The sequence below is a fragment of the Pseudorca crassidens genome, chromosome 13, assembly GCF_039906515.1.
Source record: "Pseudorca crassidens isolate mPseCra1 chromosome 13, mPseCra1.hap1, whole genome shotgun sequence".
Classification (NCBI taxonomy): domain Eukaryota; kingdom Metazoa; phylum Chordata; class Mammalia; order Artiodactyla; family Delphinidae; genus Pseudorca; species Pseudorca crassidens.
The window spans coordinates 35707620-35723577 of record NC_090308.1 but is presented as its reverse complement, the minus strand read 5'-3'; the positions used below and the strand labels follow the sequence as shown (position 1 = coordinate 35723577).

The window sequence follows — 15958 nt, the reverse complement described above, 5'->3', positions numbered from 1 at the left end:
AATAAATGTTTCAACCTTTCTAAATTTCAGATTCTTTATCTAAAAAGGATTGAGAATATGAACTCTCATATAGTCATAAAGATTAAACAGTGTGTGTAATAGCATTGAACAAAAAAATCTGGTGCATGTGGTTAATGTTCAGTAAACAGTTTTAACTGTTGCTGCTTGCTGTCATCTCTACGTTCATTCACCCGGGCTGCCTGGCTTGAGTTAGTTCATGATCTAATGTTTCTGTTTAGGGGCAAATTTGAATCTGGCTCTCCAGGTGTAACTTTCATGAACACAGGAACGTTTGGGCTTGTTGAAATCTCAATGGAGAGAATTCTCTGTTCCGTGGGGTGCTAGACTCGATAGATACCTCTTGAACACTTTTCATCTCTATACCAGGCCTTTTACAGATAAGGAAACTGGGGTCTGGAGAAATTGAGTAACTTGCCCAAGGCTGCATACCTTGGAGATGGTAGAGTCTGGATTCCAACTGGGCTTGTCCTGCTTTAAGGGTGCTGTGCTGCCTTAATAATAAGAGTCCGAGAGGTTATTCAGGTAAAGCACAGAGAATCTTGAAAACAGAGAATGACTCAGCTGTGTGGAGTTTGTAAGATCTCAGCTTTGAAGGAATTTTTGAAATTAAAAAATTTTAATTAAAAATGTTAGTTTATCCATGGAACTTGACTTTCCTCTGTAACAGTGGTTTTCAGTGAGTGTAGTATTCCCCACTAGGGTGCAGTTTGGTTGGCATGGTTCCTGGGGAGGGGCACTAGCATTTAGTTGGGGGAAGCAGAGGTGCCAAGTGCCCTGCAATGAGCAGGACGGTCCTAGACAACAAATAATTGTCCTTATATTTCAAATTTCATGTCATCTGTAGGACCTACATGAATATTTATTGGGACATTCTGAAGAAAAGAGAAAGAGATTGGTTCTAAATTACTATGTATAGAAATGCTGGTTATTATTTATAGCACTAGTTTTTATTCTAATGTTCTGTGCACTCCCACCTACCCATTACCCACCCCCTCCCAACCTCTCACCTCTTCTCTTTCATGTTTCTGTACTTCTCACATGTATGAAATTATTTCTGATCTTATTTCACCTATAGCTAAACTTGTCCTAAATAAGTTAGTATAAGCATCTGAGTGTTTTGTTGTGTCTTCTAATGAAATTGTGCCTGAGAATTTACTTTATTATTATAAATTATTAACTTATAACTTACCTGTTGTAAGCTACTTTTCTTTTGGCATTATATTGATTTTTGAAACCTGAGAATTTACATACTGAACTACCTGTTATCAATTACTTTCCTTTGGGGCATTACATCGACTTCATAAAATTCAGTGTGTTAAATGGGTTATATTATCTATCATCTTCATCTCAGCATTATAAAGGACATGTTATAAAATACTTATATACAGTTGACCATTGAAAAATGTGGGGGGTTGGAGCACCAATCCTCCATGTAGGTAAAAAAATGTGTATAACTCACAGTGGGCCCTCTGTATATGCAGTTCCTCTATGTCCGAGGATCCTGTAGGACTGTACGATAGTTACTGAAAAAATAGGAGTATAGGTGGACCTACGAGGTCCAAACCCTTGTTGCTCAAGGGGCAACTGTATTTATTTAGGTGAGGGGTGTTGATTTTTTGATAAGGTTGAGAACTTCCAGTCTACAGCGACCCCACAGAATGGTTGTCCAGCTTGTGCTCAGTCATCTTTGGCGATTAGGAAGCTGCTGTCTCTGGAGACAGCTCTTTGCATCAAGCCCTTACGTTGAGCCAAGACGCCTCTCCCTTAATATCCGGTGCCTAGTCCTAGGCACACCCTTGAAGTTCTATTGGTACAAGGCTAAATCCTCTGCCAGATAAGATCCTTGAGGTATTTGGAAATAGCTGTCCTTTCCTCCCAACTCTTTCCATGCTAACCCTGACCAGCTCCTTTGACTACTATTCTTAAAGTTTAATTTTGTGTTAGTTAATCATTCTGTTTGTTCCAGTTTCCTTATATTTCTCCTGTACGGTAGTGGGAGACCCAGAGCTAAGTGCAGTAATCTTGATATATTCGAATCCTCAAAAAGGGTGGGACAGACCACCATAGTCTTTTTTATTCTGGGTTGATTGCATTAGTGGTTTTGTTTTGTTTTGTTTTGTTGTTTTTGCCAAGGTGGGGCGGGAGGGGTTGGGAAGCAGTGGCATCACACCACTGGGTGTGTGGATCTTACTGTCACCTCAAACTGCAGGTCATAGTCACTTGTGCTAATGTTGGGTTCTCCCTTTCTCTCATTCCTTAGCACTTCTCCCAGATGTAGAACCCCAAATTAATCTACAGACAGCTGTTGTCTGTCTGAATTGAAATGCTGTTATCCAGGATGTTATTTATCCCTCCAAAAGTCTAATGAGGCCCCTGTTTTTGTTTTTTTAATTTATTTATTTATTTTTGGCTGTGTTGGGTCTTGTTTCTGTGTGAGGGCTTTCTCCAGTTGCGGCGAGCAGGGACCACTCTTCATCGCGGTGCGCAGGCCTCTCAGTGTTGCGGCCACTCCCGTTGCGGAGTACAGGCTCCAGACGCGCAGGCTCAGTAGTTGTGGCTCACGGGCCCAGTTGCTCCGCGGCATGTGGGATCCTCCCAGACCAGGGCTCGAACCCGTGTCCCCTGCATTGGCAGGCAGATTCTCAACCACTGCGCCACCAAGGATGCCCCGAGGCCCCTGTTTTCATTCATGTCAGTGATGAATTTACTGGTGAGGACAAGCCTTAAGGACGAGCACTGCATTAAGCTGTTAACATCTTCCCTCCAGGTTGAAGTTGGAGGTCAGCTCCCAGCTCCGGGTTGAGGCCAGTCAGTTGGTCAGCACATACCTCTTGGTACAGTGGTTCAGTGCTTTCTGTAATGAGTCTAATCATAGAAGCATCCATCCATGTCTAGGCCACATTTCTCAGTCTTATTCATAAGCAGATCAAGAGAAACTTACCCAATGCCTTTTAAGTACAGTTACACAGTGGTTACCTAATTTCCTTGATGCACTGGAACAGTAACTATGTCCAAGAGGGAAATTAGGTCAGTATAATTTGGCTAGGCCGCCATTCTCTGAACTTCCTCCCCTCTACCAGCCCTATACGAGAGCCACACCAGACCACGCAGGCCTCCCTGTGTACCATGTATTCCCTCCCGATGGCTCGTACCATCCTCATTCTGCCTAGTGAGACCAACCTCTTCTGCATTCAGGATCAAACTCCCGTTCCTCCCTCATTGTCCAGCTCTGGCATCATCTGTGGAGCTTCCCTGACCCTCCTTCCCTTCCTGGCAGAGTAGTTGCTTCCACTCTGTGCTGTGTGGTTCCTTGTACCCACCAATATCGGACCACTCGTCTTACCAGCTGATGGGTGTCCGTTGCCTGTTCCACCTGAGCTTCCTGGCCTATGAGTGCTGTCTTCATCTTTGTATCTCCAGCAGAGTCCTTGGTCCATGGTAGATGCTTCAAAAAGGGATCTGCTTGTTTGTTGTTGTTGTTCCGCTGAATGGTTGGTTTTCTGTTAACATTCTGGATCTCAGGGTTCACTGCCTCCTCTTCTGAGCCCTTGCTAAGCTGCCTTTAATGATCACGTCTAAAATTTTGCTACGGATCTATGTGATGTTCTCCACTGTGTAATTTGCACACTACCTTCTCTATTTTGTTGAAAATTAAAAAGTATTTGCCTCTTGTCAGGCTTTTGGCATTTTCCACATATTCAACAACTCCTGACCCTGCCAGTGATGTTTTAGAAATCTCATTTGCACGTTCTCTTCCTAGAGAGAACTTATAAAGTGATCTGTCTAGCCCAGAGTTGATTCTTCATTTAGAGTATCTAGGAGATTTGATGAAACCTCTGTACTCATCTTAGGTAAAAGAGCACTGAAACCCACATTTGTTTAATTCTTTTCAGGTCTAATTTCATTTCCCTAGGCAAAGAATAATGGAGTAAGAGTTGATCAGGTCTCCAGTCATTTTGCCATCCATTGCCTTTGTCCCATTCAGGTGATGGACCACTGGCCTGTCCTTGATCATCACCTTGATTCAGGCATAACTTTTTAGTTCTTTGTTGCCATTAAGTTCTGTTTTCTGTTGCTTTGCTTCTGTGACACACATTTGTTTATCTGGGGGCGTTAATCTCCTAGATGCTCCCCCTACATGTTTGTGGCAGACTTTTGTTCTATTTCTGTGTCTTTCTTCCCAGGTTTCTTGTTAAAAAGAGTATTCAAATTTCTGACCTTGGTTAACACTGATATTTGAATACCCTTTACGTGTTTAGATGACAGTATGGCTTTGAGAAAGACTGAACACCTGTCATATTTCAGTATAAGTCTAAGTATTTTCTAGGAGGAAATGTCTGCATAGAGTGGTACATTTTGGTCTGTTCCTTATGTGGCCAAATTTAGTGTGACCAAGCCTTAAAGCATGCTGTTGTCATTATTTCATTTGTATAATAGGAAACCTGTTGTTGGGAAAACAGTTGATGGACATCATGGGTGCTCTGGTGTTTTTCTAGTCCTCGCTGGTTATACCTGAATGAACAAGGAGCTGCAGTGTAGATGTGAAGCCAAAAAGCCTCACTGGGCTGTGGGTCCACACTGGTTTGATGTAGTTAGGGAGTCTGGTAGCTCTGTCCTTAAATCCCTTCTAAGTGGTGTCATGGGGAGCATCAAACATTTGCTGGTGACACAGAAAATACTTTGTCTTCAACACAGCTCTTATGAGGTAAGGATTTTGTATGTGCCGGTTTCTTTTTGTTTTTTTGAATAATGAACTGAATGTAGGTTTAAATTGACCATTCTGATTTAAGATTACAAAATAATATTTAAATAGAAGATACATCTTGTGTTCCCTCATACACCATAAATGCAGGAGACTCTTGTAATTATGTAATACACCGTAAATGTAATACACCGTAAATGTAAAAATGTAACACACTGTAAATGCAGGAGACTCTTGTAATTCAGTGTTTGGACGAGTCTAGCGTTTATTGATGTGAGGAGAAAGTCAGCATTAAATGAAAAAAGGGCTTTTAAGAAGCCCATTATAACCACTTATAATGGAAAATGTAGTTCCCATTAGAGACTGATTTAAAGGAGCTCTGGTTCTTCACTGAAGCATGAAGGCTGCTGGGTGGTGTGCTGTGCAAATCATTTTTATAGCATCCTTTGCTGATCTCTTTCTGGTTAATCTGTTGGTGTGCCTAGACCTGAAAGAACTGCATCTGTCTTGTTTAAGAAATGTATAAATTCCCAGAAATTTAAAAGAAGCCAAAGATTTGGATATTTTTTTATTTATCAAATAGAAAATGGAAAAAGAGCTCTGCCAGTTCTAAACAGACACAGCAGCACCAGATGTCAGTTCTCGGATCATTTAATCTTTTCCTCTTGTACTTATTTTTGTCAATATTTTTCCACTGGAACCACATATTAGTTTCTGGCTCAGCTTGCAATATAAAAATTTTCCAATTAGATTGTTATGACTTCATTTTTATTCATGAGGGGAGATCTAATAAACAGAGATCATCACATATGGTGGCATGCAGGAGAGGAACTTTAAAATAAACCACCTGGCCCAGGGCAGGGCAGAAAGCCAGGGTTCTAATTCTATCTGGAGTTCCAGAGAGGCTGGCTTGAACCTACATTCTCCATTTCCAAATAATTGTTAATTTGGGAGGAATCCTTGGATTGATATCAGTTTGCCATATAATTGATCTTATCCCCAGGACTGGATTAATTCCTTGCTTAGCTTTTATGTGGCTTTTCTGCCTAGTTCTGTGTTAGGTATTTAGGGAAGTATAAGGAAAGTATGAAACATGATGGTTTTTGACTTGGAGGAACTTTGGTTTGTTTGGGGCTGAGGAGGGTAAGTGAAGTGGCGTTGTCACACAGCGTACGATTAAGTGCCTCACAGTAAGTGATAAGTGACACGTGAAGTACGCTTACACGGCCAAGAGAGAAGGTCACACGAGTGGTCGGGGGAGCAGAATTGGGCCCTTGTGCTGGATCTGGTCAGAAGGAGTGTTAGCAAGGTTACCTCAAGCTTGGGAAAAGAGTAAGGATTAAGGTATAGAGTTGGGGAGGAGCCCAGTGGGTTCAGGCCACATGTGAAATGGAGGTTAGGAGAGTTGGACACTCGGCCACTGTTTATCTTTGTTACCACAGTTCTTGAATGAGTACTTCCCTCATTCATTGAGGCGTGGCTTCCATCCCCACTGCTCCACTGAGGCAGTCCTGTTGGAGGTCTCAGTGACCCCCATCCTACTCGTGGCCAGGTACATTTGTCCTAACCTGTAGAGTCTACGCCGAGGCGTTGGAGGCTGCTGATTCCAGACCACTCTTTCTAACTCATCTCCAAATGCTTTCTGGCTCCAAAGGTTATTGAAAGACATTGAAATGTACACCAAACTGGACTTAAATCTCTGCTCCACCAAGGCTGGTCATGTTGAACTAGGGAAATTAGTATCTCTCAGCCTCAGTTTAATGGAAGTAAGGATACCTACCTCATATTGTGGATGTAAGGATTAAAAGAGAGAACATGGGGATAATACGTTGAAATAGTGACTTAACAGAAGGTAGGCATCGTGGTTGGTTTTCTTTCTCTGCCCGGTAGCTACTCTGCCCATCTTGCCCTTTTCATGAGCATACTTAGGCTCAGGTATTCCCGCTTTCTGGAATGCTGTCTCTTTTTCCTCTTTACTTATTGAAATCCTCACCACCCTAGAAGGTTTACTTTGTCACCTCAATCAGAATTGAACTTTGTGTCTTCTGGTTTCTTAGTGTTATTTTTCGGACAGCTCCAGGTTACTAACTCCACATTTTATTGTGGAGTTAGTTTAACCAATTGTATCCCATTGACCCGACACTCATCTTAATTTCCCTACTGGTTGGTAAATCCCTTGAGGGCACCACCATGTTAAAGCCATGGAGATCAAGCAGTAAGAGTTGAAACTGTGTCATCCATTGTTTCCATACAGGACCCTGTGCATAGTTGTCATACCTGCAGGGTGTTATCGTACTGTTTTTTTTTTTTTTCCTTAACTACAGCCATATGTTGATAATTTCTAAATCTTTTTCTCTAGCCCTCACTGCACTCCTGTGCTTTACATGAAATCAAGCATGGTGAATGTTTCCAGTTGACTATCCCATGAGCACTCAAAGGCAGCGTGTCCAAAACTGATCTTTCATCTGTTTCTGCCCCCCGCCCCAAATGCATGCCACTTCCTGTAGATTGTATCATATCTTTGGTTTCACAGTCTACCCAGTCCCTGAAGCAGAAACTTGGAAAGCATTTATCATTCCTTTCTGTCCCATGTTGTCTACATGGAATGAGTCACCAAATCTGAACTCATTTGCCTCCTAAATATTTTTTGAACTTGTGCCCTCTCCTTCTGTGTCAATTACTGCTGGCCAAAGTGTGGGCCCTCCTCTCTCTACTAGTTTTACTGTAATATCTTTCTAGTGCGTCCGTTTTCCCTGTTCTCGATCCTCTCAAGTCCATCCTCTGTGATCTGTATGTGTTACACTCCCTCCTCCCCTTTGGTGATGTCTGCCGGGAGTGGTGCCCTTGGGCCAGCATGATCACTTAGTGACATAGGTGCTGACATAGGTGCAGGGAAGGGGGTGGCAGCACATAATGCATAGCTAGGATCAAGTTCAAACTCTTCAGCATGACATGAAAGGTCTTCATGACCCTAATCTTGCCTATGTCTTCATCCTCATCTCCCACTGTTGCCCTGCTTCACATTTGATCCTGGAGCAACAGAGAAATATTGTGTCTCCTTGCTTTTGTTCAAGCTGGACTTGCTTCCTGTACCGTTTAACCAGGAACCCATACTCATCCTTGAGATCTTGGTGTATGTGGGGATTGCGGTGGGGTGGGCCCTGCATAAGGCTAAGTGTTCTTCCTCTAGGCCCTGTGCCTTCTTCATAGTGATTTGTATCCCATTGACCTGAAATCCTAAGTGTCTCCCTTGGAAGACAATAAATTTCATTAGGCCAAATATCATGTTTTATTTATCTTTGGTCTCTGATACTTATCACGGTACCTTCTCTGTAATATATATTGTGAATTAAATTGTTTACGGAGTTGAGATGGAGAAATAATTTTGATTAATGAAAATTCTTTGCTTTTACTTTGAGACTCATTCAGGGTGAAAAGACAGATTTTAGGAAAGGTTAATGCTGTGCAGACAGTTTAGATTAGTGAACCAGGCAGTAAGTAGATATTGGGAAATTTTGAGCAGGGGCATGGCATGATGAAAGTGATATTTAAGGAAGATTGATCTGGAGACAACCTCTTATTACAGGTTTAAATTGGGTTGCTTCCGGGAAACTTAGGTGAGGGTTGCAGGGGTGAGAAGGAAGGAGTGGCAGAGACAAGCATATAAAGCCATTCTGAAGAATAGCTTCCTGAGGCTTTGAACTTTCATTTCCACATTTGCTTAAGTGGGACGTACTCGCTGGCATGTTTCCGAAGTAAAATAGAGCACTGATTTGTTTTTAAAGAAAGAACATTCTTGTAAGACACCTAAGTGATCCATTTTTCCTCATTATGTATGAGATATATTTGTCATTAATGGCTTCAAAAGAGTGATTATAAATTCAGAAATTTAAAAAAAATTAGCTTCTGCATAGCTAGCCTAAAGCCTTCTAAAGTCAGTGGTTTTTGTTTTAGCACGTTTTGAAATAATTGTTAATTATGAGGAAAATACTTCAGTTTATTTTTCCAGCCACTTTTTATTTTATAGTTTAACTCTTCCATTCTAACTGTAGTTTCCTGCCCCCCTCCCCTTCCCGCGGGGGCATTTGTATTTCATATATGACTCATGTGACTATGCTTACCGGTTAAAGTTTAGCTTCCATTTGTTGGGGCCATGTAGCTCCACCCTGCTTCATTCTTCATATTGCCGTTATAAACTTCTTAATTTACAGTCACTTTGTTATTTTTTTACAGGGTGATGACTCATTGATTAAAAAGGAATTTTTCAAATACTTTGCACTTTTGATTGCATATTATGGATACCAAGGAAGAGAAGAAGGAACGGAAACAAAGTTATTTTGCTCGGTAAGCATTCAGTTTGCAAATTTATATCAGAACTTAAAAAATGTTTGAGGGGACTTTGTTCTTAAAGTATTACTTGGCATTTTGTGATTTGTGACTGTTCATAAACTGGGCAGGTAACCAGTAGAAGTTAAATGCACTTTGTTTCATCCTTTTTCTTATTTACACTAGAGAAGTAACATTTGATTGGTTCTTCTCTTTCTGTCCTTGACAGTTCTCTCAGGCCTGTACTGCTCAGGGAATCTAACATTCTATATGCATTGCACTGCAGATTGCTCAGAATCCTGTGTTTAACAACCTACATTGAATTTTAAATCCTAAGTACTTAGTTCCTGCTGCTCTGTAGCTTAATTAGTTGAGTTATAACTAAAAATCTTTGACATATTTAAAGCTTATTACTTTGTGGGGTGTCTATTACTAAAAAGTATTTTTGTAGGTAAATGGAATGGATGAAATTGTATCATTGTAGTACCTGTCATTTTTAAAGCTTGAACTCGTCCAACATATGTACATGTGTTAGTATCTGAATAGGAGTAATCTACTATATTATTGGTTACTATTTACAGATTTAAACATCTGTATGGCAGCCACTCACTAATCATAATAACATGAATGGTACATTAAAACATTTATAAATCATTTTGATGACTGGAATGTTTTCAAACTCAGTGTGAGAACATAGGCTTAAAATGATCATTATGGTCTCCTAAATTGAAATACTTCTTAAGAACTAATTCAACCTCACCACATCCCCAGCCCCAATATTCTTGTTAAAGATGCACTTCCTGTTTCCCAAATGTAAGTCTTGGAAACTGAAAAACAAAGTTTTTCTTTGATGTTTTTATTCAGAAATTAAGCTAGGTTTTAGATTGTTAAGGAACTACTGTGTGCCAAGTACTTTACTTATTATTTCATTTATCTTCACAATAAACTTGTGAAATAGGTTTTCTCCCTGTTTTATTAATGAGATAACTCAGAAAGTAAGTATTTTGTCCGTTTCATGTAGTGTTAAGAGTCAGTATTCAAATATAGGGTTGTATCCAAAGGACATGTTTCACTTAGTAATAGTAAACCATGAATAAGAATTTTTGGAAAACAAAGAGTTATACTATTAATTTTAGTGAATTATTTTTTCCTATTAGGACCCCAGAGAGTGCAAGATTGTTTGGGGAAGGAAGAAATCAGGCATCTAATGGGTGAACCATTGAAAGATAGGACACTTAGAATAAACAAGAACTAAATGTTTATTCTGAGATAATTGTAGATTCACATGTAGTTGTAAGAAATAATACAGAGATATCTTATACCTTTCATCTAGTTTCCCACCTTACATAACTATTGTATAATAAATATCACAAGGAAATTGACATTGATACAGTCCATTAACCTTATTCAGATTTCACCAGGGTTTACAAGCACTGAAGCACTCATTTATGTATGGGGGTGTGTGTGTGTGTGTGTGTGTGTGTATTTAGTTCTGTTCAGTTTTATTACGTGTAGATTTGTGTGGCCACCATCACAATCAAGATACAGAACAATTCCATCAAAAATATCCCATGTGCTACCCTTTTGTAGCCATATTCACCTTCTTCCTTCTGCCCATCACTCCTGACAACCACTAATCTGTTTTCCATCTCTATAATTTGTCATTTCAAAAATATTACATGAATGGAATCATAGAGTATCTAATGTTCTGAGATTTTTTTTCACTTCGTTCAATTCCCTTGATATCTTAGTCTATTCGGACTGCTGTAACAAAATACCACAGACTGAGTGGCTTACAAACAACAGAAATTATTTCTCGCAGTTCTAGGGGCTGGAAGTCCAAGGCCAGGGAGCCATCATGGTGAGGCTTTATGTCTGGTGAGAGCCCCCTTCCTGGTTCATCAAAGGCCACCTTCTCACTGTAACTTCACGTGGTGAAAGCGGCAAGGAGCTTTCTCAGGCCTCTTTTATAAGTGCACTAATTCCATTCATGAGAGTTCTGCCCCTCATAACCTAATCACCTCCCAAAGACATCCATCTCCTAATACCGTCACATTGGGCATTAGGTTTCAGCATATGAATTTTGGGGGTACACAAACATTCAGATCATAGCACTTGAGATCTGCCCAAGATGTTGTATGTATCAACAGTTTGTTCCTTTTTATTGCTGAGTAGTATTCCATGTTATGGATGTATCACAGTTTTTTAACCCTTCACCCATTGAAGGACATTTGGGTTGTTTCTAGTTTGGGACTGTTACAAATAAAGCTAGGATCATTTGTGTAAAGATTTTTTTGTGAGTGTCAGTTTTAATTTATCTGGGATAAAGGCTCAATGGAATGGCTGAGTCGAATGATAAGTACATGTTTAATTTTATAAGAAACTGCTGGACTCTTTTCCAGAGTGGCTGTACCATTTTCTACTCCTTCCCATCTGCAATGTATAAATGATCCAGTTTCTTGGCATCCTCATCAGCATTTGGTATTGTCACTCTTTTTTATTTTAACCATACTGAGAGGTGTATGGTGATATCTCATTGTAGTTTTAATTTGCATTGCTTTAATGACTAATGAGGTTCAACATCTTTTCATGTGCTTATTAGCCATCTGTCCATCTTCTTCAGCACAATGTCTTTTCATGTGTTTTGTCTGTGTTCTAACTGGATTGTTTTCTTACTGTTCAGTGTTGCGAGTTCTTTATACATTCTAGATACTAGTCCTTTGGTATGTGGTTTGCCAGTATTTTCTTTCAGTGTGTAGCTTTTCTTTTCAACTTGCTAAAACAGTCTTTTGCAAAGCAAAAGTTTTAAATTTTAATTTTAATGATTCAATTTATTAGTTTTTCATTTTATGCATTGTGCTTTTGGTATCAAGTCTAACGACTCTTTGCCTAGCCCTAGGTCCTGAAGATTTTCTTTCATTTTTTCTAAATATTTTATAGTATTATGTTTCATACTTAAGTTGGTGATCCATCTTGAGTTAATTTTTATATAAGATGTGAATTTAGGTCAAGATTCTCTCTCTTTTTTTTGCCTAGGGATGCCTCTATATAGTGATTTCAAAGGCTGTAGTGCCTTCTCAGTTTGCTTCCAAACTGATTCTAACAGTAAAGGTGACTGTAGTTCACGAACAACCTGCTCATGGCTAACCATGTCTTGCTCCTAAGATGTAGAGTGAGGGGAACCCCTTAAACTGAGAATGCAAGATGAAACTTCTGGAAGAACAGCATACTTTTTTCAACTCAGAAATACAAAATTTAATTGTCATGCTTGCCTTGACCTCTTGTGAAAAGTATTCTAGCAGTGAAAAAGAAAAACATATCCAAAAATGGAGAGTGATCCTAGGAGCATAGAGATAGCAGGACAAGGCCAATAGTCAGTGGTACCATTAAAATAGTAGATCACCGTGACTAGTTACTAGGAAATGAGAGAGAGAGAGAAAAGATAAACGTGCAGTTTAGCTACTGTAATGCAGTTGCAGCCCCAAATGGTCAAGCTATTAAAAGCAAAAAGCAAACAAACACTCCAAAAACGTTATAATTAGAAAAGAGGCAGCCAAAGTTATAAATCTTTTCAACTACCTCTGACTAAACTGTGGAATTCCATAAAGTGGAATCACCAACTGGACCTGCCTGAAAGCTGGTTTCTGACAACCTAGGGCAGTTTGCTCTGGAGTGTGTGTATACGGGCCCTCCAAGCAAGATCTCTAGGGAGGAATATAAAGAGTCAGGCCAAGGGTGCAGCCATACCACCTTACGCAAACCTCTGCTAGTGTGCAGAGGAGAGCAAAAGGAAGATTTGCCCTGATTTCTGCCTGCTACCACAGTATGTATCAGAAATCCTAAAAATTGCTTTTAACCCCCCCATCCCTTTACCCTTCTGAGTATTTAAATAGTCTCTGTTTTCTTGGTGCACTGTTTCACCCTGTGGTTTCATAAACATTGTATGATTGTATGTAGTAAATAATTCTTTACCTACCCCCTTTGTTGATGGTTCTCTCTCTCTCTCTCTCTCTGAAGTTAACATCAAAGCAAAGTTAAGTTTAAAAGGCCCCATTTTAATAATTTTGCATTGAAATTAGTGATTCGAGGATCACCCAATACTTTCTTTCTTATAATTTATCTTGAAATACGCCTGTGTACATCTACATGGACATGTGAGTCAGCATCACTACTAGATAAATCTATTCTGGAGTTTTCAGGATCTCCTGACTCTGCCCCACCTGGTTTTCACCATCTTCAGTGTTCTGTACCAGTTGTTTATTACAGATCAAATGATTCATGAGACACTTTTCCATGCTTTTGCAAATAATTTGTATATACAAAATTAGTATATTATATATGTGTGTATTAATTCCTTGATACTTGACAAGTCTTGAAACCAAATGAAAAACTGAATTATTAAAGCAAATTGTACTTTCTGTACTATCCTCTGGAGTGATCGTTATTCATTATGGCCCCTGCTCCGTCTTTCTTCCCTTGTAGTTAGAATGCAGGTATTTTTTTTTTCAAGGGCTCCCTTCTTCCACACTCATTTTGACATTATTTGGCTTTTGCAGAATTTAGTACCCTTGTAGTGATTTTTGTGTAGGTCCCTTTGTGCTCTTTATATATATGTTTCATCCCCAAGTATGATTTGACTGCTGTGGAAATTTAGACTCAAGGGGTTTGAATAACTTCACTGAGATTACACAGCAGGTGGGTGAGGCAGCATTTGTGCCCAACTCTGTCCTTCTCCATCCAGAGCTTATGCTGGATGCTGCCCAGGGCCATGTGGCAGCTCAGTGGCAGAATGGCGCCCATAGAACACAGGTTACCAGACCTCGTGCTGCTCACATTGTGGGTTGAGTAGATTTCTGTGGGCAGTCCTGGCAGCTTAACATTGATTTATACCACTGTAAATTAATGTGCAGAAATGCATCCTGGATTCCAAAGATCTAAGTTATAAGTGACCTTTTCTAAAACAACTTGTTTATAACTTGAAGACATCCCATAATCCATGTCTTATGTACTTTATCCATCCGTAACATGGTTAATGTCAGACTGTTAACCAAGCAAGGCAATAGGAAACATGCAGTCTGTATACCCCACCTGTGTAAGTCAGTGGTTTGCATTACAGTGATCCACTTTACACCCTAGGATTGCATCTTGTCTAAAAAGAGTAGTTGCCCATAATAGAAATGAATGCAGAGATAACATTTGGACAGAAAATCTCAGCTTGCCCTCTTGGTCAAGTCCAGAGTCTAAGATCCAGCAGAAGGCGTCACCTGGATGTGCCTGGCCGGTTGATCTGCAGCACTGCTGAGGACAACAGGGAGTGCTCCCAGCTCCAGCCCCATGGAGGCAGTCTTTGAACCTTAGGGGAAGAGCCGTCTCTTTGTGGTACAGCTGGGCTAAGAATGCATATACCACGTGGGTGGAGTGGTGTGGTGTGAACTCTTGCCCTTCCTTTAATAAACAGTCTCTAATTGTTTTTTCCTGCTAGCCAAGGACCATTAGAGAAGAAACTTAGTATGTCCCAGATTTGAGGAAAAACCCTATTATTACCAGTTGTTGGATTCAGACATTGTCATATTGCAGAGTTTAATTGAGTTGGTATATGAAAAGCAAATAGACCCGTTTTAAGTGCTTGGTACATGTAAACTCTATACCTTCTTAATATTTGGTGAATATCTTCTCAGTTTTACTATGCCTACTGATTCTAAAGTTAATAATAATAACACTTGTGGTGCTTTATAAAGTGCTTTCATGTGCATTCCCTCACTTCAACCTCACCATGATCCTATGAGCAGATAGAATTGCAGATGATGAATCTGTAGTTTGGAAGGTTAAATAACTTGCCTCCAGTCACTTAGCCTTTAAATGGAGGGTCTGGCCCCTGAATCCCAGTCTGCTTTGTCTCTATCTCTGATTATTTTTCTTCATTCCATGTTGTATCAGTTTAAACAGCATTAAACATTAATTTTTACTTTGTCTGAGAGGGGGATTAGAACATATTCATAGCATCATAAGTAGGGGAAGTTGTATATGGATTTGGAAGTAAATGTTCTAGTTAACTTTATTGGAAACCATATCTGATTTCAGCTTCTAAGAACCATCCTAGAGGGCTGTTGGCGCTGTTAGGGACACATGCCTGTAGTGATCCGTAGCCCTATCCAAGGACAGTCTCGTGTGTGACCTTCTGAGCTCCTATTTGCTGTTTATGTGTTTACAGTCATTCTCCCCCCAGATGGGCCATCTGGAGGGAAGGGACTCAGCAATAGTTCAGTGCTCTTTCCTTGTGCCTTGTTAAGTACCGGTTGACATATAACAAGTGTTAAGTTTTTTTTGTTTTTTTTCTTTTTTTGCGGTACGCGGGACTTTCACTGCTGTGGCCTCTCCCACTGCGGAGCACAGGCTCCAGACGCGCAGGTTCAGCGGCCATGGCTCACGGGCCCAGCTGCTCCGCGGCATGTGGGATCCTCCCGGACCAGAGCACGAACCTGCGTCCCCTGCATAGACAGGCGGACTCTCAACCACTGTGCCACCAGGGAAGCCTGTTAAGTATTTTTTGACCAACTGACAGATTGAGAATATTTAAAACAGCTTCTTTAATGTAGGATATAAATGGTTTGTGAGTCTTAATTTTTGTCACTATAAATTTTTCAGTATTCAGGAATTTTATTAATCTTAAAAAAATTGAGAATATTTTAAAACCATTTCCTGTGAAAAAGCTGTGTGTGCCTTATTTGAAAATATTACTCATTACCAAGTAAACACTTGCCTGAGCTGTAATGTCTTTTAAGGCTTATGTTTCCTATTTTCTTGATTTGAATTCAGATCAAGTGGCTCTTAAGGGAATATTTACATATTGCTTGTCATTCATTACTGGGAAAAACAGCCATGGCCAAGTTTGACCTGCTAATGCTTTCA

The 15958-nt window shown here is 40.0% G+C and overlaps 1 protein-coding gene across 3 annotated transcripts in view; it reads left to right on the top strand.

The window, feature by feature from the left end:
• Positions 1-15958, top strand: part of NCOA7 (nuclear receptor coactivator 7) — a 145044-nt gene that overhangs the window by 16435 nt on the left and 112651 nt on the right. For all 3 annotated transcript variants that reach the window (XM_067702185.1, XM_067702186.1, XM_067702184.1), the window contains exon 2: positions 8957-9067. In XM_067702185.1, the coding sequence (XP_067558286.1) occupies positions 9018-9067 (50 nt within the window). In that variant the 5' untranslated portion in view covers positions 8957-9017. The remainder of the gene's footprint in view (positions 1-8956; positions 9068-15958) is intronic.